The sequence below is a fragment of the Salvelinus namaycush genome, chromosome 31 (assembly GCF_016432855.1).
Source record: "Salvelinus namaycush isolate Seneca chromosome 31, SaNama_1.0, whole genome shotgun sequence".
Classification (NCBI taxonomy): domain Eukaryota; kingdom Metazoa; phylum Chordata; class Actinopteri; order Salmoniformes; family Salmonidae; genus Salvelinus; species Salvelinus namaycush.
This window is the reverse complement of record NC_052337.1, coordinates 24,160,548-24,187,667: the sequence shown is the minus strand read 5'-3', so window position 1 is coordinate 24,187,667 and position 27,120 is coordinate 24,160,548. Positions and strand designations below refer to the sequence as shown.

The following is a 27,120-nucleotide window of genomic DNA, read 5'->3' as shown; positions in this document are numbered from 1 at the left end:
CAGCTGGGGATCCGAAGTGCCCTATGAGAGAGAGAGACAGGTTGATATTGCCAGAGTTCGAGTGTGGCAGTAAGTTTCCTATGCTGAGGCAGTGAAGAGAGTAGAGGATAGCCCAAGTGTGAGTGATTAGACTGGGAGCCCCCCCCAGTGAATAGGCCTGAAGAGAGAGTTTTAGTAAGGTTGGATTTCTTGTGTTTATAGCCATGGTGATCAACTGCACTGTACTGATGGAGTGGGAATCACAGGAGATAGCTGTGGTAATTGCAGCAACATATTTTTTTCCCTAATGGTCTTCCCTATGCCCTGTATGAACTTGTTCATTCCCTTTGTTATTATTCTGAAGAAGGCCATTGAAGGCTGAAACGTCAGTCTTTTAAACTTGTCTAATAAAACAATGTATTTTTATGGTGAGCAAGCGTTGCGCCTTTTCCTCTCCAAGGTTGCAGCAGCAGATACATATTTTGGGTGTGAGACGTTTTAGTGCATAAGATCTACAGGAAGTTGAGAGAAGGGGTTCCATCCTCCCAGGTCGACAGCCTGGCATGACCATTTAGGGCCAAGTAGTGGGATAGGGTGGTGGGTTTTTGGGATAGTGTATAGGTGCAGGGTTAGATGGTAGAGCAATTTAAGATTTCCCCATTCCCCTGTGACCAAAATGTGCAAACCGCACTCCGACCTGCGAAAGGCAGCAATACGCAACACAGCGTCTAGTCTGCCGGAAATTTACACGAAGAAGAAGACGTCTGCAATGGAGGTCCCAGGACCAGATAGCGACTGGAGAAGCCCTGCATTCCGACAGAAAGTTGTTGCACAAATGTGAGACAATTGTGTTTTATTAATACTGTTTGTAAACGTTGTGATTTTTTAGTTACTACGCTATTATCACTACAGTGGCTAGCTAGCTCACCACAACTTCAGTCAGCGCTAACGAGTTAGCAGCTAGCCGGGGCAGCCGCTAGTTGGCTTTATGGATCAGCCCAATAGCGGCAGCTCTGGTTACTAGCCAGCTAGCTATGAAACATGCTTGTTATGAGGCCGTAAACCAACCTTAATCGGGGTTGATGTAGTTAGCTACATGTGTCCATATTTGCCATAAAGACCTAGCTAATTAGAGTTTTTTTCCGAGAAGTTTTGAGACGTTTAGCTGTTTGGGCTTTCAGCTAATGGTTAGTTAAACTAGCTAGTTACTATAGCCTTCGCTGTCTTTGCTTCGCGTGCTATGTAACGTTAACTTCTTCGGAGAGGTTTAACGGCGGTTGGCATCCAATTTATGTTGCATTACCGCCACCAACTAGATTGGGATAAATACATTATAATTTGATACACAAAAGGGGGGAAAAAATGAAAACCTACACTCATTAAAACCCACCAACCTATTACACGATTTAACCCTATCTGGCCCTACCCCAGGACAATGGCCTGCGAGGACAGGACATCAACACACCCTGTAACTCTCCTGAAGTCAAATCTCGTATTCACACATACTTCTCTGCTGTACAGTTGGTAACCATAGCTATGAACGCTAAGAATCCAAGCTTACTGAAGCATGTCACTCATTGACCTATCCCTCTGTGCTGGCACAGATCTACTATTATTAATTAGCAGGGATTGTCTCAGTATCCCTCACCCTGGATCCATCTTCCTCTACATTTTTCACTGCCTCAACATACGACACCCTCTGCACTACTCTAACCCTGGTAACCTCAACCCGCCTCTCTTGCACCGGACACTTCTGATCTCCAGCACCATGTCCACTCTTACAATTAGCACATACCGATTATTTCCCCAATACTACACATTCCTTTGTATCATGATTTTCTGCACACTTCTCACACCTAGGAACTAACCTCATACACACTGCTGCCACGTGCCCATAAGCTTGACACCTGTAACAATATAGTTGCGTGACGCGTAGTGCCTGCTCTCTCTGGTTGGAAGAAACGCACACAAATGTCTCAAGCCCACTATGTGTTACCTTCACTGACTCAACTCATTTCCCACCCAACCTGAAACCACAAATGGATCCACCAAAAGGCAAAATTTCACTCCTACTGGACCAGATCATTCGTTTTCATGTCCATCGATGCAGACCTCGGGCTCCGACCACTACACCACACCATCTACTTCACTTAATTCGCCATCACTCACTTCCATTTCACCTCCAGCACTCGACTTGGCATACTGCTCACTCTGTTTGTACTTGACACCAGTCTTCTAAACTCCCTATCTCCTTTTCTATCGCCATCTTCATCAAATTCAACCTTTGCTTTCCTCATTCTCTTGAACACCTTCCTCTTTTTCCTCTTCCATTCCTCACAGCTAAAAACAGAAGACTGTCTCTTGCAGCTTAGGTAGCGACAGTAAATCCTCACACTCATAACAGAAGTTCCTGTTGTTCCCGCTTGTCTCTGTAGCCATTTTCCACTCTACTGTCCCCACAAAATCCATGCTCCTGGATCCGCCCCTGCTATGTAGTTAGCTAACGTTAGTTAATGTTAGTTAGCAAGATGCTAGCTACAACACAGACCCCAGGGACATTCCTGCTTGGCCTCACTTGGAATAAAATGCACTTTATCTGCCAGGAATTTAGATAATATAATTGGCATGTGTGCTAGCAAAATACAGCAGGCAAACTATCTGAATCGCTTCTTCTTTTTCAGTGAAGAGGCGATGAGAAAGGCTGGGACTGCACACACAAAGTCCAGCAATGATATGGAGAACCATGTCTATGTCAAAGCCAAATCTAGAGTGAGTGAACGGTTTAATTTACACACACCTAGTAACCTCATCATGGATCATCAAACTCTTTAACATTGTATATGAGTGACTGGAATTGTTGGTAAATAATGGCCATCTCTCATCGAAGTGTGTTATTGTTTACTTCTGAACAGGAAGAATACTTGTCCCTGGTAGCAAGGTTGATCATTCATTTCAGAGACATTCGTACGTACCCCACATACTTTCTCTATCTACTATGTATGTCTAGCGCACATTCATATTTTTCGAGACAGCTATTCTGTCAAGTCGAGTTACGTAATGGACTTTGTTTTGTTTTGCAGATAAAAAGGCGCAAGGAGGTGGTCCTGGTGTGTTGTTATTTTGCAAAACATGTTCTCCGTTACTAAAATACATTCAGAAGAATATCTACATAGCTACACATGCCACTGCACATGTGTAAATGTACACATTGCCTCCCCTCTTCCAGATCCCATGAATGCCCTGACAAATCTCCCAGGTGTTCCAGGGGTTCCCGGGGGCATCGGTATGGGGCCTCGGCCACCTGGTGCGCCCATGGGTGGCATGGGGCAGATGCAAATGGGTCAGCATGCCGTGGCTGGAAATCCTCAATCGAGTGAGTGTATCTCTGAAGCTATTTCATTTTCTCACTTTATTTCATGTTTATACCATGGCGTTGTTGAATACTCGTTTCTGATTGGCTTGAAGGGCAGTCTAGAGCCTGCATTATTTCACTATAACGCACGGTAGAATTCACATGTTCTATGTTTGAGCTGCTTTTGAAAGCAAAGGTTGAATTTAAAACATTGTTATTATTGAGTTAGATTTTCATAATAGCAGGCTAGGACTGATGGTTTGGTTAGCTAAACTAGCACATCTGTTTGGCAAGGCAACTACTGTAGCTATCTAGTAAACTTGCTAGCTACTTCAGTGGATGTTGAACACATTTCTACCTGCAAATGAACACATTTCTTTCAGCAAATGTGTTAAAGTGGAACTGACAGCATTTTAACTATGTTTCTTTCATATCTGCAAAGTATAATCAGTCAATAAAATTCCCAGTTCATGCTTCAAAACCAACTTTTGAGTTTTTAAAAATAGGTTATATTTGACAAATAATTCCATGACACAGTAAGGCATTGTTGGCAGAATAGATGGATGCAGTTCAATACATGATTAATATAATTCACCAATACTTGGTAGTCCAAAAAATATTGCTATCAGGTTGTAAATCAGGTGGCCTGGTACAGTGTTTGCTGCCTCCACCCAATCGGGGTGCACCGTTTGTTTCAATGACTCAATATTTTGGTCAAAAACGGACGAATGTAACTACAATCAAACTAGCAAGGGCAATGATCACAAGTCAGTCATAACGTGGATAATAGGTTAGTGCACACATGTAACAAACAAAGCCCGTAGGCCGACTTGGGCACACAAGCGAGTATAAAGGAGGCAACAGTTGAGTCATCTACTTTATGAAACTACAGGCTGATGCGCTTGCATCGTTGAATTCAACTTCAACTGCGCTGCTTTCGTGTGTCCCATTTAGAGCTTACAGCGCAGGGAAACTGTAGACAGACACATGACACAGTCCTAGCTAGGCTGCTAAAATGTTGCATTCTGGTTTTGGTTTTTAAAGCTGGACAATGACCAAAAACTAACCTGCAACAAAACACCCTGCAAAGAAGAAATATGTAGGCCTATTACAGCAACATATTAAGCAGTAGCCTAGGCTGGCTACTCAACTACAATACATTTTAAGTGCACCATACAGCAATGCTGCCTTCAACCGCACCGGGGATTCATGCAGTACAAGAAAATTGAACTACATGTTAAGTTTAAATGTTACAACAACCTATAGATACGTTTTTGTTATTTGGAGTAATTAAATACTTTTTGATTAGGGTCACAACATTATGCACACCTGCAGGCATAGCAGCAAAGCTGGACAAATATTATTTATCTTTTGTTTAAATAAGTCAAAATGCTATATACGGCATCCTTGGTACATAAGTGGACATTATAAAGGGCCATATTTTGGCCAGTTTGGGTCGAAGTTGCACGTAAAAAATACATAGAGGCCATGTCTAGCCCGCAAATTCATTGTTTTTTTAATATGGCCCATTCGCTGATGGAGTTTGACACCCCTGGCCTAGCATATTTATTTATGTAGCTAGCTAAAATCACAAAGCCTAACATTAGCTAGTTTCTAGGAGGATGTCATGTCATTGGAGGAGTGGGTGAGTGACTTTCATTGTTTTTGGGTAGCTACAGCTAGAGATGCAGGTGGCCTTTGGTTAGCTAGCAAGAAATGTGAATCGCTTTGCTAGCTATCTAGTTAAGCTGAACTTAGAACGACTTATCCAGTGTCACGAACCGGCTCAAACCACGTAACAAACAAGGATACAACGTGGAGATGGGGAATAACAAAATATATGTATTTAACTAAAGTAAACTAAATATAATGAACAATGGTGTGTGTAGTCAGTAATCAGTAGTGTGAGTGGTTGCGTGCATAAATGTGATAATGAGGGGTGTTGAAAGGTGCCAACGCAAACACTAAAAAGAGCCACAAAAATGCCACAACCAAAATTTGTGTCTGCATGGCGAGAGTCTCCTCAATGAATGGGGAAGAGGTGCATTTTTCCTGGGACACACCCGAGCCCAGGTGTGTCCCATTTCGCTGACGACCCTCCCGACCTTGCCCACCGACATCCTATTAAGGTAAACAAAAGCAAAGAGAATTCGGCAGACAGTGGGTTGTCACCCCCCCCCCCATAAAACCAGAGACCAACAAAGACCCCGGAACACCATTCTAGTCGCACAACAAATTAATCCAGCCTTTGTGTCCCCTTGCCCCAGCCAACCTCGTCCTCCCCAGACCTCAGCAACCTTTGGACAGGAAGCAACCTTTAAGAGGAAAGAAAACGAGACCAGCAGGGAACAGACAGGAGCGACAGAACAGGACAATACCAGACAAAATAAAACACTGTAAAGGGAGCGACCACAGTAGAGAAGTTCCTACAAAAACTACGGTAATAACCAATCATTCCCAAGAAACGCATCAGTTCCTTTTTAGTAGTTGATGGTGGAAAAGCATCAATAGCTACCACTTTAGCCCAAACAGGACGAACTTCACCCTGCCCAACCACCTTCCCAAGGTATGTAACGGTCGCCTGAGCAAACTCACATTTAGCCAGATTGATCGGGAGGCGACCCCTAGCTTGGCGGTCGAACAAGGCTTGAATGCGGGACAGATGTTCCTCCCAAGTATCTGCATATATCACTACATCGTCCAGATAAACAGCGCACCCGGCCAGACCGGAGACAACCCTGTTCATAAGTTGCTGAAAAGTGGCAGGTGCATTACGCAGGCCGAAACTCATAACTGAATACAAGTACAGACCAGAGGGTGTAATAAAGGCAGAGATTTCACGTGCCCTACTCATCAGTGGCACCTGCCAATAGCCCTTTAACAGGTCAAATTTGCTCAAACTTAGCTGCGCCAACTTGATCAACGCAGTCCTCCATCCGAGGAAGAGGAAATTAATCTGGCTTAGTGACATTGTTTACCTTCCGGTAGTCCGTACAAAATCTGTTTGTCCCATCCGGTTTACTGACCAAGATACAGGGAGAAGCCCAACTGGAGAAAGAAGGCTCTGCCATCTTACTCTCCAGCATGTACCTGACCTCAGCATCCAGACAACGCAGTTTCTCTGAAGAAACTCTATAGAACCGCTGATGAATGGGGTCAGCATCTCCAATGTCAATATCATGTTCTATTAAGTTTGTATGGGTAGGTGTATCAGAAAACAAACATGGAAATCTCCGAATCAGACCAACCATCACTTTCCGCCCAACAGGTAGATGAGAGAGAAGGCTGTCTAAAATATCCAGTGTCTCTGAATTTTTCAATCTACAATCGTCGGGACCAGGAACATCTTCCTCCTCATGCACGAACCTAGCATGACAAGAACCCAGGGAAATAACGGTATCGGCCAAAAGAACAGGTTTACCGTCCTCTGTAGACTCCCACTGTTCAGTCTCAGAGGAACACGCATAATATGGTTAACAAATTTACATGGCACAGTTGATGTGCTTTTCTCCGTTCTGGAGTGGCAACTAGATAGTTTTGCTCAGTGTACTGGCGCACCACTGTATATGGACCTTGAAACTTGGATTGAAAAGGAGAACCAACGCTTGGCAGCAGAGCAAGAACCTGGTCACCTGGACTAAAGTGACGAGGCTCAGTTCGCAGATCAAATATGCCCTTCATCCTCTCCTGTGAAGATGATAGCTTCTCTTTAGCCATTTCACCAGCGGCGTACAGGCGTCGCCGGAAATCACACACATATGATAAACTGGGACTGAGGGGGCATCCAGTCATCCTGGAGAACAGAGAAGTCCACGCACCTTATGTCCAAACACAAGGTAATTTGGACTGAAACCCGTGCTCTCCTGTGAAACCTCCCTAGCGGCTAACAGTAACCAAGGCAACCCCTCCTCCCAATCCATCTCAGTACAATAAGCTCTCAAAGACTTAAGTGTTTGATGGAAATGTTCCAGTGCTCCTTGACTTTGCGCGTGATAGACAAATTGTGTTCAATATGGAGCTGATGGAGAACCTGACCAAACAGATTGGAGGTGAATTAGATCCTTGATCACTCTGAATGACCTTAGGGATTCCAAACAGTGAGAAAAACTGAGTCAAAGCTTTTAACACAGACTTAGTCGTGATAGACCGGAGAGGATAGGCAGCAGAAAACCTAGTGGTCTGACATTACAGTGAACAACTACCCTTTTTATAACAAGGCAGAGGAGCAACAGTCAATAATCAGATACTCAAAAGGTTGGCTGAGTACAGGAATAGGAAACAGTGGTACCGGCTTAATAGCTTGATTAGGTTTACCAGTTAATTGACAGGTGTGACAAGTTTTAATGAACTCATAAACATCCCTCTTTAACCTAGGCCAAAAGAAATGTCTTAACTTCTTGACGCACGGATCCCTTTAGCGGGATCATTTTCGTAAACAACCGCTGAATTGCAGAGCGCCAAATTTAAAAAAAATTGCTAAAAATATTTATATTCATGAAATCACAAGTGCAATATAGCAAAACACAGCTTAGCTTGTTGTTAATCCACCTGTCGTGTCAGATTTTGAAAATATGCTTTACAGCAAAAGCAATCCAAGCGTTTGTGTGTGTTTATCAATCACTAGAAAAAACATTAAGAACATCTAGCAGCAATGTATATTGGTCACGAAAGCCAGAAAAGCAATAAAATTAGTCGCGTACCTTTGATGATCTTCGGATGTTTGCACTCACGAGACTCCCAGTTACACAATAAATGTTCCTTTTGTTCGATAAAGATTCTTTTTATATCAAAAAACCTCAATTTGTTTGGCGCGTTATGTTCAGTATTCCACAGCCTTAGGCAGGTCATCAAGGCTTGACGAAAATTCCAAAAAGTATCCGTAAAGTTCATAGAAACATGTCAAACGTTTTTAATAATCAATCCTCAGGTTGTTTTTAACATCAATAATCGATAATATTTCAACCGGACTGTAAACTATTCAATACTGGAGAGAAAGAAAATGTCAAGCAACCAGTGTCGAGCTCATGAACTAATGTAAGGACCTCTGTCTATCCACTGACGCGTTTTTGATAAATCTCGCTCATTTTTCAGAATAAAAGCTTGAAACTATGTCTAAAGACTGTTCACACCCTGAGGAAGCCATTGGAAAAGGAATCTGGTTGATATCCCTTTAAATGGACGAAAGGCAGGCAAAGTGATTTTTCAAAATAAGAGTCACTTCCAGGTTGGATTTCCTGCAAAATCAGTTCTGTTATACTCAGACAATATTTTGACAGTTTTGGAAACTTTAGAGTGTTTTCTATCCTACTCTGTCAATTATATGCATATTCTAGTATCTGGACCTGAGAAATAGGCAGCTTACATTGGGAACGTTATTTTTCCAAACATAAAAATTCTGCCCCTAGCTTCAAGAGGTTGCGATTGTAGGTTTTCCTCACACCCATATGTCCAGCAACGTCGTTGTGGGAAGTCATCAACACCAACTCACAAAGCTTAACTGGTACAACAACCTGACTAATCGCCTCCCCCAGAAAACAACTACCATGAGACACCCACTTTCTCATCAGAACGTCCTCTTGGAGAAAATAGCCATGGGCGACATCTCCCAACTGTTCCACAGGCACAATTTGGTCACGCAACTCTTCTAATGTGGGGTCAGTCCGTTGCGCATTGATTAGATCGGAGCGGGATACAGAACTGGATAACAGGGAAAGCAGTGACAGACTTCTTTGTAGTATTCTCGTTAGCCGACGCAGTGACCAGGTCGCCACGGCTCATAGAACGTGTCACTGCACACGCAGAGAACACCTCTGGGGAAACTCTGCGCACTCATCAAGAATCCCTACAAATGACGGCTTAGTGGAAACCACTAGAGATGGAAACACGACAGGCCATACATGTTCACCAGCCAAGTTATTCCCAAGGATAACGTTGAGACCCTCAATAGGCAACGAAGGACGCACCCCCCACAACAACCTCACCTTTCACCAGTCCACAATCCAACATCAGTTTATGCAATGGAACTGACAGTGTTCAAACCTATTCCCCTAATTAGAACACTATTCCCCGAATCAGTCTCAGCAGAGAAGGGTAACACAGATTCCAACACAAACGATTCAGAGGCACCTGTGTCTCAGGATCTTCACTGGCACTAGGTTCTTACTTCCTGACAGACACAAACCCCTCCATAATGAAATGTAAATAGTCTGGGTCAATATGGACTTTCACATGCCCCTGTGCATGAAACAAGGTGTCAGGAGTGAACTGATGTGGAACAGGCGCAGCTAACGCCGTAGGCTTAGATTTAACGTAAGCACATGTACTGAATTTACCCCAAGCCCTGAGAACCGGACATTCGTTTTTCCAATGACCTGAACCTTGACAGTAGTGACACTCTTGACCAAAGTCAGCTTTACCACGGGAGTCAGGCTCAACCCTAGTTGAATGACACTCTGCCCGTGAACCAAAGTATCTCGGTGAGCGAGGCCCAAATCGCTCCGAATGCTCCCACTCACTCCAAATACGTGGCTCTGCAAAGACATTTGTGAGTCAAAACATACTCGTCTGCCAAAACCGCAGCTTCAGCGACAGTCTTTACTTTTCGTTCGTTAATGTACGTGGCTATACGATCAGTGATTGTGTCCTTTTTAATTGCTCTAACATAATCAGATCACACAGCCCTTGGAAAGTCATAACTGCAGAGGCGGAACGCCAGCGATTAAACAGTGAAGATAATACTCGCGCAAACTCAACATGAGTGTTTATCATCCCTTTTTAAAGTTCTAAATCGTTGGCGGTAAGCCTCAAGAACCAATTCGTAAATCTGTAACAGCCGTTTTAACCTTTATAACTGACACTGTCGGCAACACTAAGAGCTGAATATGCTTCCTGCGCTTTACCAGTCAGCACACACTGCAACATTAAAGTGCGGTCAGAATCAGGCCAACTCCTAGCGTCAGCAGCATGCTCAAACAACGAAAATAATGTCTCAGGGTCCTTTTCATTAAATTGAGGCAACAACCGTAAGTTAAGGCAACAACCGTAACCAATAGAGGAACGACCCCTAGGAAAATCTGGGTCACCTTCCCAGATCAAACTCTCCCCTGAGAGCTTTCCTTCCCTAACCAACTCTAACCGCTCTTGTTGCAGCTTGATTTTAGCACGCTCCAAATCCTGTTTAAATGCCAATTCCTTTTCATACTTTACACAATCATGCTCTAGCTTTTCACGATCATGCTCTAACTGTAACAAAAGCAGTTCAAAAAGAAGACTACTAGACTAACCGATGGAGCGGTCATTAACGATACTGGGAGACGGTGAGTCCTCAGCAGAGTGGTAACTTCAAGAATTCCACTCCATCAGATTGGCCTTCAATATCAACCTAATAGAATTTTATAGACGTTTATCACTAATTTCAACCTTGTAGTGTTCAGCAACCTTCAACAGCTGTTCTTTAGTACATAATTCTAACAGTTCCTCTGATGGAAAGCGAATGAACTCATCTACGTAAGATGCCATAGTCACAGGAAAATACAAAAAAATAAAAGATCTCGCTCTTCCCCTCTGCTGAGCACACCAGACCACAACCAGAAAAATGACAATCACACTGGGCACCACAGAAAAGAGAGATCTATATGGAGCTTCCCCAAAATCTACAGTAATTCAACCCTAGTCTTCGTGCGGATTTGCGTTGGGTAATTGCGCACTGTAGCCCGCTGGCAAGGAAATAAACCACCCAGCATGCTGGCAGATTCCCCCAAGCCACGGATGTGCCCCCGAGACAACTGCTCAGTCCACAGACACCACACAAAAATAACAAACAAAATAACCATGCCCAACGTATTCCAAAGTGAAACACGTCGCTAAGCCTAACAGAGGGGAGGGGGGGAACTATAGTTCCGGGTAGCTAGTGTCACTACCCTAACCAAATCTCCCACTGAGGTACACAGCCAATTGTACTCACTTCCTTGGACCGATGTCCCAACAGCGAGCCTGGGCAGGGGCCTGGAGACTAACCAATGTACTTTCTCCAATGCAGCACACAACAAACTATCCACCGCAGTGGCAAGTTTACCAACCAAACAAACAAAGGCAACCAGTACTGGGCACCAAATTTTACAACTCAAACAAGCTGTAACAAAAGATTCAAATTAAGCACCTACAGAGTTCAACATTAACTCCATGTTTTCTCCCAAACACAACACACATACTAGTAAGCCAAATTACACTAGTATTAGTCCTTCATAATGCAACAAAGTGGTGGTGTGTCCCATTACGCTGACGACCCTCCCGGCTCTGCCTACCGACATCCTATTAAGGTAAACAAAAGCAAAGAGAGAATTCGGCAGACAGAGTGGGAGGGTCATCACAACAGTAGGCATATCTCTTAGTTGTCAATCAAATGTATTTGGCATCGATCAAATGGGTGGGCTGGCAAGTTCAGAAGTCAAAATGTGGGTTGGGACAAGCATGCATTGGCAGTCAAGCTGCAGGAGGAGCAGGCGACTATTCCATGCTACTATTCCCCATCGTTTATCTGTGAAATTTTGACGGCCAACTAGCTGAAAAAGTTTGAGGGTTTATCTAATATTCCCTCTATAGATTTTAGCTAATCTCGCTCTGGCTAGCATTAGTTGTTGATCTTGTTGATGTGCATAGGCAACTGAGGGAGAGAGCCTAACTTTTCATGGTGGTTTGATCAACAGGACTGTGAAATCTATTCAGGTGTATGTTGTGTAGCTGTTGCTACTGCCTGTAAACACAGTCCATTTCAAAGTGAAAGATATTGGGCCCGTATGGCAAATGGGTTATTTGCATATAGGCCTACTGTAGCTCTGATTGGCTATAGCACACCAGTTTGCTTAGACTCCGGTCTTGGACAAGTCAGATGTTTTTTTAGGTTTTATTTACTGCAGTGTCTATTAATTTCCCAAACGCACGACTGCTTTGCCACTCTATATTGCTATATAATTTTCACAAATGCTATACTTTGTTCCCAAACATTCTATGGAAAAAAAAAGAAAAAGAATGGTGTCTCTACTTTGTCAGAAGAAGCTGTAACTGGCCTGTAGCATATTACTTACTGGAACTGTTGTTAAACTAATGTTTTATTCTAAGTGAAACACAGAATAAACAAGTTGATGGTGCGGTCATATGGCCTCGGCACATACAAAAGACAACTACATCACACTTGCCCAGACCCACCTGCGCACACCCCCATCCCCAGCGCCTGTATCACTCTTCGCCACATGGCCTCAAACTGCACTATTTTGTTTCCGTTGCCCACTCACTTTCAACATTTAGATAAAGCATGTAAAGGCTGACTTTGATTTTCAGTTTGTAAGTATACCTTTTTTTCAAGCTGATTGACGAGAAAAGTATCGTCCAACCCATAGGGTATCTCACTTCACCTTTATATCCCAGAAGAATGGCTTTGGAGGGGATGGCTGGTTGAGAGAATGCCAAGAGTGTGCAAAGCTGTCATCAGGGTAAAGAGTGACTACTTTGAAGAATCTAAAATCTATTTTGATTTAACACTTTTTTTGGTTACTACATGAATACACGTGTTATTTCATAGTTTTGATGCCTTCACTATTATTCTACAATGTAGAAAATAGTAAAAATAAAAAATACAACTTGAATGAGTAGGTGTACTGTATATCCACTAGGCTAATACATTATCACATTTTTCCTTTGGATTATTTAATGAACCTATATCATGTTATTTCAAGTTATCCCTTTGGAGCACATGCAAAAGCGATTTGGAGTTGTTGAACGGGAGTGACAAAATGTATTACAATTTAATTTTAATGAGCTGATTGATGAGGATGATGAAGTGTTTGAATTCAGAACAATAGTGTAAGAATTGCTCTTCCTCTGTCCCACGCGCGCACAATTTTATTTTTATTTTTTTCCCCCTACTTTGTCAGAAAAAGCTGTAACTGGACCGTAGCTTATTACTTACTAAAACTGGTGTTACACTGTACGGTTTTTATTCTAATAGAAACTAAAATGGTCTTATATTCTTAAAATATGTGGTTACTGAATATACGCAAGTGATGTCTGCTAAATTAACAAGTTGATGGCGAAAACCAGAGCTATTTAATGTAGGTGTTATATTTATTACATTTACTTGTGGAATGTTACCGAATAGATAACAACAATAGAAAGAATATTCTGGTGGCATTGGTAGAGAGTCAGGTGGAGAATGACGTGAAAGTGCACTGTACTGTAAGTACGCAATAACGCTGTGGGCCAGGTGTAAATGGTTTAGCAGCCTTTCCAATAAATTGGAATACATAAGAAGGCATCCACCCTTGATGGGCTATCAGCAGGACAATACTCTTGCCGAGTTTAGGGACTTTAAATGTATTAATGGATGTTTGCGAGGCATGTCACTTCACCCATCTCTTTGCATAGCCCACCACATCCACTGTTTTCTAACCACATCTGGATGAATCCATAACGAATTACTATGGGAATAAATCACTGAATGACAGAAATAGTGGAATAAAGTAGGCTAATGCAATTGAAGACAAAAAATTGTTGCATACTGAAACACCCAAAGTCATCCAACTGTTATTACAGGATTTGAAGCAATAGCCTACCCACGTGTGGTCAACTATTTCCGCACCGTTTCGCGCTGCTTTTAGACATGCATGGGGACTGGTCTTGATAGGTCAATCATATCTCCGTTTGGATATTTGTTAGCCTACAATTAGGCTGTGGAAATGTTAGCATTATTTTGCTCTTCTCTTGCAGTCACTTAGTAGCCTAGACCTACTCGCGACCGGTCACGTTGTACAGCGCCATATTTTCCTAACGGAAACCCTGAGGCCTACATAGGCTAATGTAAAATGCATTTTCGTTTTTCTTGGAATAGAAACACCATAATATTAAAACTCCTTATGGCTGCAATCCCGTTAGCGGGATGATATAACAACAGCCAGTGAAAGTACAGGGTGCCAAATTCAAACAACAGAAATCTCATAATTAAAATTCCTCAAACATACATGTATCTTATACCATTTTAAAGGTAATCTTGTTGTTAATCCCACCAAAGTGTCTGATTTCAAATAGGCTTTTCAGCGAAAGCACCACAAACGATTATGTTAGGTCACCGCAAAATCACAGACACAGTCATTTTTCCAGCCAAAGACAGGAGTCACAAAAAGCAGAAATAGAGATAAAATGAATAACTAACCTTTGATGATCTTCATCAGATGACACTCATAGGACTTCATGTTACACAATACATATGTTTTGTTCGATAAAGTTCATATTTATATCCAAAAACCTCAGTTTACATTGGCGCCATGTTCAGAAATGCCTCCAAAATATCCGGAGAAATTGCAGAGCCACATCAAATAACATAAATACTCATCATAAACTTTGATGAAAGATACATGTTTTACATAGAATTAAAGATACACTTGTTCTTAATGCAACCGATGTGTCAGATTTCAAAAAGCTTTACGGCAAAAGCACAATATTCAATAATCTGAACAGCGTTCAGCCACAAAAGGAAGCCATACAGTTACCCGCCAAATTGTGCAGTCAACAAAACTCATAAATAGTATTATAAAACTTCACTTACCTTTGCTGATCTTCGTCGGAATGCACTCCCAGGACTCCCACTTCCACAAGAAATGTTTGTTTTGTTCGGTGATGTCCATAATTTATGTCCAAATAGCTATTTTTGTTAGCGTGTTTGGTAAACAAATCCAAAGTCAGGAAGCGCGTTCACTAAAAGCAGATGAAATGTCAAAAAGTTCCGTAACAGTCAGTAGAAACATGTCAAATGATGTTTTGAATCAATCTTTAGAATGTTTTTAACATATCTTCAATAACGTTCCAACCGGAGAATTCCATTGACTTCAAGATGTGCGATGGAACAGAGCTCCCTCTCATGTGAACGCGCATGGTCAGCTCATGGTAGACCTGACTCATTCCTGTCTCCTTTGGCCCCACTTCACAGTAGAGGCATCAGACAAGGTTCTACAGACTGTTGACATCTAGTGGAAGCCGTAGGAAGTGCAAACAGATCCATATCCCACTGTGTATTCAATAGGGGCTGGGTTGAAAATCGACCAACCTCAGAATTCCCACTTCCTGTTTGGATTTTTTCTCAGGTTTTTGCCTGCCATATGAGTTCTGTTATACTCACAGACATCATTCAAACAGTTTTAGAAACTTCAGAGTGTTTTCTATCCAATACTACTAATAATATGCATATATTAGCAACTGGGACTGAGGAGCAGGCAGTTTACTATGGGCACCTCTGGGCACCTTTCATACAAGCTACTCAATACTGCCCCTGCAGCCATAAGAAGTTAATCAATTTAATTAAGCTACATTTCTAACAGTATAAACACCACAACAAATACAATAATACTTTACAACCAAATTATAATCAATCCCATATAGTTCAAAATGTTTTGAAGTCTCTAGTATAGCCAATATTAAAAACAGTCAAATGCAATCGTGAATTCAATCGCTTTAGCCACATGTTGCGATTTATTCATTGTTTAAATATTCAAGGGTCCCTTAGTTATTTAAGTACATGGATGACTTGTATGCTGTGTGATGACATGCAGGAATGATTGATGTACTGTACATTGAAGTAGGCCTTTATGCCAATAAGTAAGTTACGCTAAAACAGTTACAGTAAACATGACTCTTCGGCTTACAGCTCCATGTCATTTCAATGACTTTAATTTCATTAAAAACCTTTAACCCACCTGCCCCTGAATTTACTGAAATATGTGTATTTTACACTCAAGCAGTAGGCCTACATTAAGATAAATATCATAAAAGACAAATTACTGAGCATTTCATCAAAGCGCCATGAAGGTCTGCTGTGCGCTATGCATATTAACAGTAGAATATCCAGGACTCAACAAGTAGCCTACCAATAGCTGCCAGTCTATAAATACATTTAATATACACAATCACAAAGAAATCCATTAATATTTTGTTTAAGGTCATTCAAAAAAACATAATACTAAGACAATTTATTTAAAAAGAACAGAATAGCATGTATTTCTCTGTGCTATAGTAGCTGAGGCTATGGTTGCTTCATGTCAACAAAATTCATTAACTTGTTATGCTCTTTCAGATAGGGTATAGCAATCAAAACGTCTGGCCTGCATGGACCTCTGTAGGATTATTTAGGAAAGTAAGCAAGCGCCAACAAGCTTCATGAAGATGCCCTCAAAGATGCCCTCTGGTGGCTTCAACAAGCATTAAGGGCATTAACGGCAACAATGGCTGACAGTAAAGTACTATGACGTCATGCACTGTAACATGCTGTAACAGACCGCAGCATCCTGCAAGCGGTGCTGCAGTATGATCCAACTTTTAAATGAGGAACACACCTTCCACATCATTCAATATTTTCCATAGAACGCATAGCGCCTCTTTGATTATCCCTTACTTATTTGAATTCTGTCTGTTAGCCCACAGAAACAATTGGATCAGTAGCTTACCAGTCATGACATTTTGATTTTGTATCAGGGACCTCCAAACTCATATTTCTGTGTCCTCCGTGAGGCTCAGAGCATGTGAGCGGAAATGAGTGGGAGCTAAGCGGGCACAGTGACTGGAGCGCGGGAAAAGACGTGGAGCGCTCTGTGAGATGAGCAGGGTGTTCAACTGCCCAACTCTGCTTACATGCACTACTCCAGACTCGTATTTCTATGTGCTCAGGTGTAGGGCTTTTCCTCCAGGGCTTTCCCCAAGTTTTCAGCTGGAGGATGTCTGTTTTGTCCACATCCTCCCTGTAGTAGGAGGTCCAGGGCAGATGCAGATGCAGCAGATTGCCCAGCAGCAGGCCCAGCAGCAGGCCCAGCAGCAGTCCATCCAGTTCCAGCAGTTCCAGGCACAGCAGCAACAGACAGCCATGCAACAACAGCAACAGACGGCCATGCAGCAGCAGACAGCAATGCAACAACAGACAGCCATACAGCAGCAGCAGTTTCAGGTCCAGCAGCAGATGAAGCTGCAACAATTACAGCAGCAACACCATCAGAACCAACAGCTCCAACAGCAGCACCAAAACCAGCAGCAACAGCAGGCCCAAAACCAGCAACAACAGAACCAGGTATAAGCGTAAAAGCCCAGCCATGATAGCCTGCCTAGATGTACAATTAAAAGCAAACAGAGACATGCAAGAAGGCAGTGAATTGGTTTATCTTTTGGTAAACAAGTTTGACATGAGAATAAAATATTTTTTGGGTTTCAAATAATGGGCATCTTAAGTATTTACACACCCTCCACATCTGTCTTCAGATGCACCCATCAAGGCACCAGCAACAGCAGATTCAGTTACAACTCCAACAGCAGCATGCACAGTCCATCCAGCACATGGTCCAGCAACAACAGCAGCAACAGGTTCAGTCTCAGCCCCAGCCGACCCAGCTGCCCCCCCACTCCCAGCAGCAGCAGGGCATGGTGCCCCAGTCTCTGGCTGGGCAGATGGCCCCCACACAGCATGTGCCCATCAGCTCGCTCAGTCAGCAGCAGCAGCAACAGCAGCAGCTCAAGATCCAAGCCTTGCAGGTAAAGCAGAGGTGGTGTTATTGAAAAAGATTAACTTAAAGTTTAGTTCAATCTCTGTAGAATAGTGGTGACCTTTTGTTGTCCACTCTAAATTCATAATCTATAGTATCTGGGATAACACACATTCCAGTAACTTGTTTACACACCCCTCTGCTTGCTTGCTTCCCTATGTGTGTGTATGTGCCGTGTGTTTTTTGTATGTGTGTGTGCTTTGTGTGTGGCCAGGCTAGAGCATTGCAGCAACAGCAGCAGCAGCAAGTCCAGCAGGCCCAGCAGGCAGCGCAGCAAGCCCAACAGGCGGCGGCTCAGGCCCAGCTAGCGGCAGCTGTACCTGGCCAGGTAAGAGCACTGCAAGCTGATGTGGTGGGACTGATTGACTGCCACTGGTCACTGAGCCTGGCCTGGAGTGAGTGCATGCTTTCAGATTTACCCGTTTGGAATGACGACAGGGTTGATTGAATTTTGGGTCGCAAGCTCTACGCTGCCCTACCAAGCAAAAAGGCAGTAACTGCTCATAGCGTGGAACTGAGAAAAATGGCTTTTATTTACCTTGGTTTCACAGTGGCTTTATGCAGTTACTGCTAACATGACCTCCATTTTTTTCTCAAACACAATACAATAGAGGCAGGATACTTGTCCACATGATTAAGCATTTAATGTAGCAAAAATGACATTAACAAATTTTCGACGAAATGAGCAGTTACTGCCGTTTTGCTTGATTATGGCAGTACATATTTAGTTTTCTGTGTTGCCTTTTGCCATACTAAAGCTGATGCCATAGCCAGAAGGTAGTAGTGGTTGTTATATCACATAGCATTAGCTAGAGAAACTTAAGTTTGCATCGATTCATATAATGGCAACTTTGCTGCTTAATGGCTCAGGTTTGGTTTGAACAGAATGATGAATCTCCTACATAACCCAGGGAATCAATTTAGTTGGTTTTCATTTGCATGTACAGTGTCTTCAAAGGATTCACACCCCTTGTCTTTTCCACATTTTATTTTGGAACGGCTTGAATTTAAAATTGAATAAATTTATATTTTTATCACTGGCCTACACGCAATACCCCATAATGTCAAACTGGAATTATGTTTATTGACATTTTTACGAATTAATAGAAAATGAAAAGCTGTAATGTCTTGAGTCAAGTATACAACCCCTTTGTTATGGCAAGCCTAAATACGAGTAAAGAGTAAAAATTTGCTTAACAAGTCACATAATACGTTGCATGGACTCATTCTGTGTGCAATAATATTCTTTAACATGATTTCTGAATGACTACCTCATCTCCACCCCACCACACATACAATTATCTGTATGTGTGGGGTAGTCAAGCAGTGAATTTCAAACACAGATTCAACCACAAAGGCCAGGGAGGTTTTCCAATGCCTCACAAAGAAGGGCACCTATTGGTAATTGGGTAAAAATATAAAATGCATTGAATATCCTTTGAGCATGGTGAATTTATTCATTACACTTTAGATGGTGGATGAATGTTCTTGAGTGTCCGAGTTACATTTTTCACTCACAGCTGTAATTTCTGCCAAAGCTGCTTATAAAAAAGTATTGACTCGGGTGTGATTTATTTATGTAAATTAGATATGTCTGTATAAAATGTTCAATACATTCGCTAAAATGTCTAAACATGTTTTCACTTTGTCATTATTGTGTGTAGATGGTTGAGCAATATATTTAATCTATTTAGAATTCAGGCTGTAATGCAACAAAATGTTGAATAAGGGGCATGAATACTTTCTGAAGGCACTGTATGGTGCTTTTTGAGAATTCCCTGATAGGCTTGGTACTCATCTTATCGCTTCCTGGCAAAAGAGTGATAGAGCTAGGATTAATTTCCACAAGACACTTCCCCATCCCTTCTTTCTCTACCAAACTAGAATTAATGGAGACCTCTTCACCCCAACACTAATTCTCCTCCCTATTGAAGATTTCTCAGAATGAAACCCACAGGTGGGCTGCTGAGAGAAATTAAATTCTCTCCCAGAGGATGTCTCTTTATTATACCTCAGACCTACTTTAGAATGTCTTGTTCCCCCTTCGTGCAATGAATGCTGTAACTGCATGCCTACTCTGTCCTGCAAACCAAATATATCCTTTAACTCAGCTGCTACATCTACTAGCGCTACTCTTAGATGCAAAGACATGGCATCATCAATTATTGAAGGACACCCACCATCTCATCCAATTGACCAATAGACACGGTTGGGAAATCACTGCCACGCCTCTTACTGGGGGAAACAATGGGGTTCCACCATTGGCGGCCATTTTAAAATACTTAAAGCTAGACATACTAGATTACCAAAAATGATTATCTGTTATTTGTAGTCAGTTGACAGATGTTTACCTTCTGTACTTCGTTAATCCATTTAAATAATTGTCATACACACTGCATAGTTTGGCCTTGTGAATATAGAGGGAGCATGTTCCCACTGGCTGCGGCAGGCCTCATCACTGTTGTCATGGTAACACTGCCTGGCTGTGTCTCACACCAGGGTTAAAGATATGACTAACTGTGTGATATGTGTCAATGAGTGTGCGTGCATGTGTGTCAATGAGTGTGTGTGCGCGTGCATATGTTTGTTCTTGTGTACCTTACAAGTGTTGTTCCTGGGAGCTTGCTTGCATATGCGTGTGCAACTGCATTGTTGTGCATGCATGCGCCTCATCTCCGCTGATGCACTGCATTTCTTGTTTTGCTTGTGACATGTCTGTTGTCCCCTCTGTCCTCCTCCAAGATGATGATGCCCCGCATTGGGATGCAAATTCCGCCCCGGTTGCCCCGCGCTGCCTCGAACCCCGCCATACCTCCAAACTCTGCTGCCGTGGGAGGACAGCAGTTACCACAGGTATTTTCGCCAGGGTAGAGTGACCAGGCAGTACTCTGACCCTTACCTCTATGGTGACCACCACCTCTCCTAAAACCATTCCCTCTGGTGTGCTTCCTTATGCGAACTCTTAACCCTCAGTGCAGCCCTCTAATCTCCTCCCCACTCTACCCAAACCACCTCTGCTGCTCCTTACACAGACCAGTGGAATTAGATCTGATAGTGAATGTCTGTTCTCATGCTCAGTATGTAGTTGATTCATGAAAAGAGAGTTGTACCTTCTACAAGCAGGTTCTGATTTGGAATCCATGAAGGGTAGGCCTTAGAGCTGGGACAATAAACCCAAAATTACCGACACCAACATTGCCTTCCTCTTACCGAAGCATTTTGTGTACGTCTGTAATTTTTTGTGATTTTGCTACACAACATTCCTGTAGATTGTTCTGAAACAATTTTTTCCCACAGTAATAGCCTATGCATTATCTGCTATGAAAGTATCTGCCTGTCCCTGTTTTGCTGTTGGCTGCTGTGTGAGTGAGCCACTCCCTCTCCCCACTGTGCACGGAGGAGGGAGAGATGCATTCTGAGAAGCACAAGTATATGACCGTTTCTCAAAATGCAATTGTGGGAAAAATACAGTTTTCAAAGCAACTACTGTTCCAGTTCCAGAGAGGAGTGTCACAGCTTTCTGTGAGTATATAATTTATTTCTCATCTCTTAATACTGAGTTCATGGCACCACTTTATAACCGGAGTAGGCTGTAAGCCTAGTATGGTTTCGATGCGCCCGAAGAGTGGAGCGCGCAATTTGCAGTGAATAGGCCTACATCAAGTAGCCTAGGCCTAGCGCTGGAAAGTTTTTGAAGGACATTAGCCTACATTTACTGATAGATTAATTACTTAGCCTACATGGCTATATAGCAACAATATCATATTTAGCCTGTAGTCCGATGTGCACAAAGAGGCTAAATTAAATCTGATAGGCTAATCCTAGGCTGGATCCTATTTTGACTGGTTGCACATCAAAATAACAATCATGCATTCCCTGGATATGTTAGATGAAATGGCTTACTTTTTTCATCATAAGCTACCATCTGTTGTCTTACTGGGTACTGGAAGAAATTTGTCTAGAGCCCTGCTGCTAATGTAAAGTAAATGTCCATGACATCTTTTTTTTAATAGTTGTATTTATTATTATCCAGCAAAATAGTTACATTTATCACAATGACTTTTTGTACATATCGCGCAACTCTAGCACCTCCCCACAAAATAATAATTTAGTAATGATTTATCAATATCGCAAACTGGTCAATTTATCGCAATATGGATTTTTGTCCATATCGCCCAGCTCTAGTAAGCCTATAGATTTTGTTGGAAATGTAGTGTATTATTTTGCTAAGTATTAGGGCATCTGGCCAGTATTCATTGTTGTGTTTGGTAAGTACCAATAAGACACTCAATTATATTTTCTTCCCATCTTCCTCAGTAGGCACTCAGGCCCTGATCGTCGTAATGGCTTGAAGCAGGTTTTTTCCCCCTGCTATTAAGGTTGGATGGTAATGTGATGCAGCTTCCAACCAGCTGAACAGTTGCTTGGGTTCCTCTGATGTGAGCTCCCTTTTCTTTTCACCTCCTCCAAAGGTGCAGCAGCACCAGATGATGTCATCGCCCTCGCCGGTACAGGTGCAGACACCCCAGTCCATGCCCCCCCCTCCCCAGCCACAGCCATCGCCACAGCCCCCATCTTCCCAGCCAAACTCAGTCAGGTGAGCAAAGTTGGCATGCTCACTCTCTTATTGACTAGAATATGGCATTTGAAAGTTTTATTTCAGGTGTAGTCTTGAAATGGAATGACATTCTCTGGTGTCAACTGTGACCCTGTTGTGTTTCTTCACAGCAGTTCTGGTCCCACACCGTCGCCGGGGGGCTTCCAGCCTAGCCCGTCCCCCCAGCCCTCACATAGCCCAGCCACCGCACGCACCCCGCAGAACTATGGTGTCCCCTCCCCAGGACCTCTCAACACTCCAGGTACTGTCCCAACTCCTCACTGGAGCAGAGGTGTGGTTCTAAGCCCCTAAGCCTCACCTATGATTGTTTTCCTTACTAAAGTTGACATTCTTAATTGTCTTTATGTAGGATGTTGATTTGTATGGAGCTTCTTTAGTTTCCCATTTGCCGGTTATGCCAAATATTGGAAGCCCAATCAAGCCCATTCTCAGTGCCCCTGTATACACATATTGAATGTACAGTTGAAGTCGGAAGTTTACATACACTTATGTTGGAGTCATTAAAACTCGTTTTTCAACCACTCCACAAATTTCTTGTTAACAAACTATAGTTTTGGCAAGTCGGTTAGGACATCTAATTTGTGCATGCCACAAGTAATTTTTCCAACAATTGTTTACAGACAGATTATTTCACTTATAATTCACTGTATCACAATTCCAGTGGGTCAGAAGTTTACATACACTAAGTTGACTGTGCCTTTAAACAGCTTGGAATATTCCAGAAAATTATGTCATGGCTTTAGAAGCTTCTGATAGGCTAATTGACATCCTTTGAGTCAATTGGAAGTGTACCTGTGGATGTATTTCAAGGCCTACCTTCAAACTCAGTGCCTCTTTGCTTGACATCATGGGAAAATCAAAAAAATTGTAGACCTGGTTAATCCTTGGGAGCAATTTCCAAACGCCTGAAGGTACCATGTTCATCTGAACAAACAATAGTACGCAAGTATAAACACCATGGGACCACGCAGTCGTCATACCGCTCAGTAAGGAGACATGTCCTGTCTCCTAGAGATGAACGTACTTTGGTGCAAAAAGTGCAAATCAATCCCAGAACAATAGTAAAGGACCTTGTGAAGATGCTGGAGGAAACGGGTACAAAAGTATCTATATCCACAGTAAAACGAATCCTATATCAACATAACCAGAAAGGCCGCTCAGCAAGGAAGAAGCCACTGCTCCAAAACCGCCATAAAAAAGCCAGACTACGGTTTGCAACTGCACATGGGGACAAAGATTGTACTTTTTGGAGAAATGTCCTCTGGTCTGATGAAACAAAAATGGAACTGTTTGGCCATAATGACCATCGTTATATTTGGAGGAAAAAGGGGGAGGCTTGCAAGCCAAAGAACACCATCCCAATCGTGAAGCACGGGGGTAGCAGCATCATGTTGTGGGGGGTGCTTTGCTGCAGGAGGGACTGGTTTAATTCACAAAATAGATGGCATCATGAGGACGGAAAATTATGTGGATATATTGAAGCAACATCTGAAGACATCAGTCAGGAAGTTAAAGCTTGGTCGCAAATGGGTCTTCCAAACAGACAATGACCCCAAGCATACTTCCAAAGTTATGGCAAAATGGCTTAAGGACAACAAAGTCAAGGTATTGGAGTGGCCATCACAAAGCCCTGACCTCGATCCTATAGAAAATGTGTGGGCAGAACTGAAAAAGCGTGTGCGAGCAAGGAGGCCTACAAACCTGACTCAGTTAAATCAGCTCTGTCAGGAGGAATGGGCTAAAATTCACCCAACTTATTGTGGGAAGCTTGTGGAAGGCTACCCGACACGTTTGACCCAAGTTAAACAATTTAAAGGCAATGCTACACTCAATTAGTATTTGGTATTTAAACTTCTGACCCACTGGGAATGTGATGAAAGAAATAAAAGCTGAAAAAAATAATTCTCTGCTATTATTCTGACATTTCACATTCTTAAAATAAAGTGGTTATCCTAACTGACCTAAGACAGGGAATTTTTACTAGGATTAAATGTCAGGAATTGTGGAAAAACTGAGTTTAAATGTATTTGGCTATGGTGTATGTTAACTTTGGACTTCAACTGTATATGAGTATTCTGATTGTTGTCCCATGTGGTTGTCTGGTGATGTGTAGGGAACCCCAGTTCAGTGATAAGTCCAGTCGGGGCCTCTCAACTGGAGGACCAACAGTACATGGAGAAACTCAAACAGCTTTCCAAATACATCGAGCCGCTGCGCAGGATGATCAACAAGATAGACAAAAACGAAGGTATACACTCACGCCATGCTTTCTTACTTTTATGTCTACTCTTGGCTGTTCCCACTCACTAAAGGGAGTTTGTGTTCTTAACAGATAGGAAAAAGGACCTGAGTAAGATGAAGAGCCTGCTGAACATTCTCACTGACCCCAGCACAAGGTAAAATAATACAAGTGTGTTGCTTATGAGTGTGTCAGTGCCCATCCATGTTGGTCTTAACAATGGTTATAGAACGTATCTCCTCTCCCTGACTTGCAGGTGTCCTCTCAGGACCTTACAGAAGTGTGAGATAGCACTGGAGAAACTGAAGAATGATATGGCTGTGGTAAGCGTGAGACCCGTTTTTTCAACCATGGTGAAAATCTTTGTGCTGTTATATTGCTCTTTGGCTCTCAAAATGTCTTTCTGTTTGTTAGTTCATAAAGGTTAAGACTTTATTCTAAACTTGTTTTAGCCGACACCACCCCCTCCACCTGTGCCCTGCACCAAGCAGCAGTACCTATGCCAGCCCCTCTTGGATGCCGTCATGGCAAACATCCGCTCTCCTGTCTTCAACCATTCCCTGTACCGTACCTTTGCCCCAGCCATGACAGCCATCCACGGGCCGCCAATCACGTGAGTTTACCCTAATTACTCCATGTCCAGAAACCCTACAGGATGGACAGATTTACGGCTGACATCTTGGAGCGACCCTGCTTTAGATCTGTCCATGTCTCTGTCATCGATACAAGACCATCCTCATTTCCTACAGTGCATTTAGAAAGTGTGTGAAAGAGTACAGTAGCAGTGGGATCAGGCCGTCATCTGACACCCATCTCTATTCTCTCCCACTCTCCACTCCACAGGGGCCCCACCATCGTGGCCCGGAAGAGGAAACACGAGGATGATGACCGCCAGACCATCCCCAACATCCTGCAGGGGGAGGTGGCCCGCCTCAATGCTAAGTTCCTGGTCAACCTGGACCCCTCATTCTGCAGTAACAACGGCACGGTGCATCTAATCTGTAAACTAGGTGAGTTTCGGGCAGAGGTAGGCAACTAGATCCAGCCACGGTTACATTGAGACACGATCACGTCTCCCTTTTTATTCGTGGGAACAGATTTCCTAAATGAAACTAATTTCTAGCTTAATTCCTGATTTTACAAAAACGGAAATCCTTACGGGCCGGTCTGTTGCCGACCCCTGGTTTAGGGCGTTAAGAGATGAAGGCTGGGGGAAATCACATTATCCTCCCTCAAAGATAAAATTGATGTCTGACGCTATTCTCTGCTTTTCTCTTCCAGACGACAAGAACCTGCCAAGTGTGCCACCTCTCCAGCTCAGCATCCCTGCAGACTACCCAGACCAAAGCCCTCAGTGGGCAGACGATGGGCAAGTGTATGGTAAGACACACTGGCTCTCTCTGTACCCATACTCAACTATGGAGCCTGTTTTAGTCAAATTGACTCTATTTTAACTTTGGTTGTAATGAAATGTTGCCCAATATTACCTAGTTTAAAATGTGTAAAATTAAATGTTCAGCAAAATAACAATTATAATTTTTTAACCATACTGCCATGTCAGTAGCCAGTCTTTTAGGTTTCATGCATTTTCTAGTTGATTCATGCATCACTTTGTCTTCCTCTCCAGGTGCCAACCCCTTCCTAAAGAACGTTCACAGAAATATGACCTCCAAACTCCTACAGCTCCCAGACAAGCACTCTGTGACTGCACTGCTCAATACCTGGGCCCAGAGTGTCAGACAAGCCTGTCTTTCTGCAGCGTAAATAAGAGGCTCACCTCTTCATCAAACCTCTGCTGGAGACAACATAACTTATCACAGACTGTGCAAACTGAAAGGGGTGGGCTACCTCACCCTAGAATGCCAGCTCTCCCCTACCACCACTAGGGTGTGCTGCTGAGGCTTCAACACGAAATGGTATTATGAGAAAGTCCATTTGGGGTGTGTTCTGTAAAGAATTCTAAGGTGAGAAAATGTATAACCAATAACTGAACACTTTGCTGTGTAAAGCTTTGAAGTGTGTATATGTACTCGTAAGGGAATTTGTCTTTTTGTTATCAAGAATAAATACTTTTCTGCTCACCTGTTTTCATTAACCAGATCCATCCCCATCATCCTTTACCATAAGACGAAATTCAACTGACTTGACCAACCTACCAACAACGGAACACCAAAATAAGTTTAATAGGGAGAAATAAAAATGTATGTATATTGAAATATTAACTTTATATACAGTACCAGTCAAAAGCTGACACACCTACTCATTCCAGGGTTTTTCTTTATTTTTACTATTTTCTACATTGTAGAATAATAGTGAAGACATGAAATAATGTAGTAACAAAGTGTTAAACAAATCAAAATAT

At 42.6% G+C, this 27,120-nt stretch overlaps 1 protein-coding gene across 4 annotated transcripts; it reads left to right on the top strand.

Annotated features, from left to right (window-relative positions):
- Window positions 1-698: 698 nt before the first annotated feature.
- On the top strand, window positions 699-26,631 carry LOC120025741 (mediator of RNA polymerase II transcription subunit 15-like). 4 transcript variants are annotated; one of them, XM_038970345.1, is made up of 18 exons: window positions 699-816; window positions 2,661-2,748; window positions 2,892-2,943; window positions 3,060-3,086; window positions 3,206-3,352; window positions 17,119-17,432; window positions 17,621-17,890; window positions 18,116-18,229; window positions 20,644-20,754; window positions 22,374-22,498; window positions 22,630-22,760; window positions 24,633-24,767; window positions 24,852-24,915; window positions 25,015-25,081; window positions 25,211-25,371; window positions 25,602-25,768; window positions 26,040-26,138; window positions 26,386-26,631. In XM_038970345.1, the coding sequence occupies exons 1-18, from the start codon at window positions 749-751 to the stop codon at window positions 26,520-26,522; spliced, it is 2,277 nt and encodes a 758-aa protein (XP_038826273.1). In that variant the 5' UTR covers window positions 699-748; the 3' UTR covers window positions 26,523-26,631. The 4 variants fall into 4 exon arrangements, with proteins under 4 accessions (XP_038826273.1, XP_038826274.1, XP_038826272.1 ...); XM_038970346.1 differs by having other exon boundaries at window positions 17,116-17,432; window positions 22,633-22,760; XM_038970344.1 differs by having other exon boundaries at window positions 17,116-17,432.
- The last annotated feature ends 489 nt before the right edge of the window (window positions 26,632-27,120 follow it).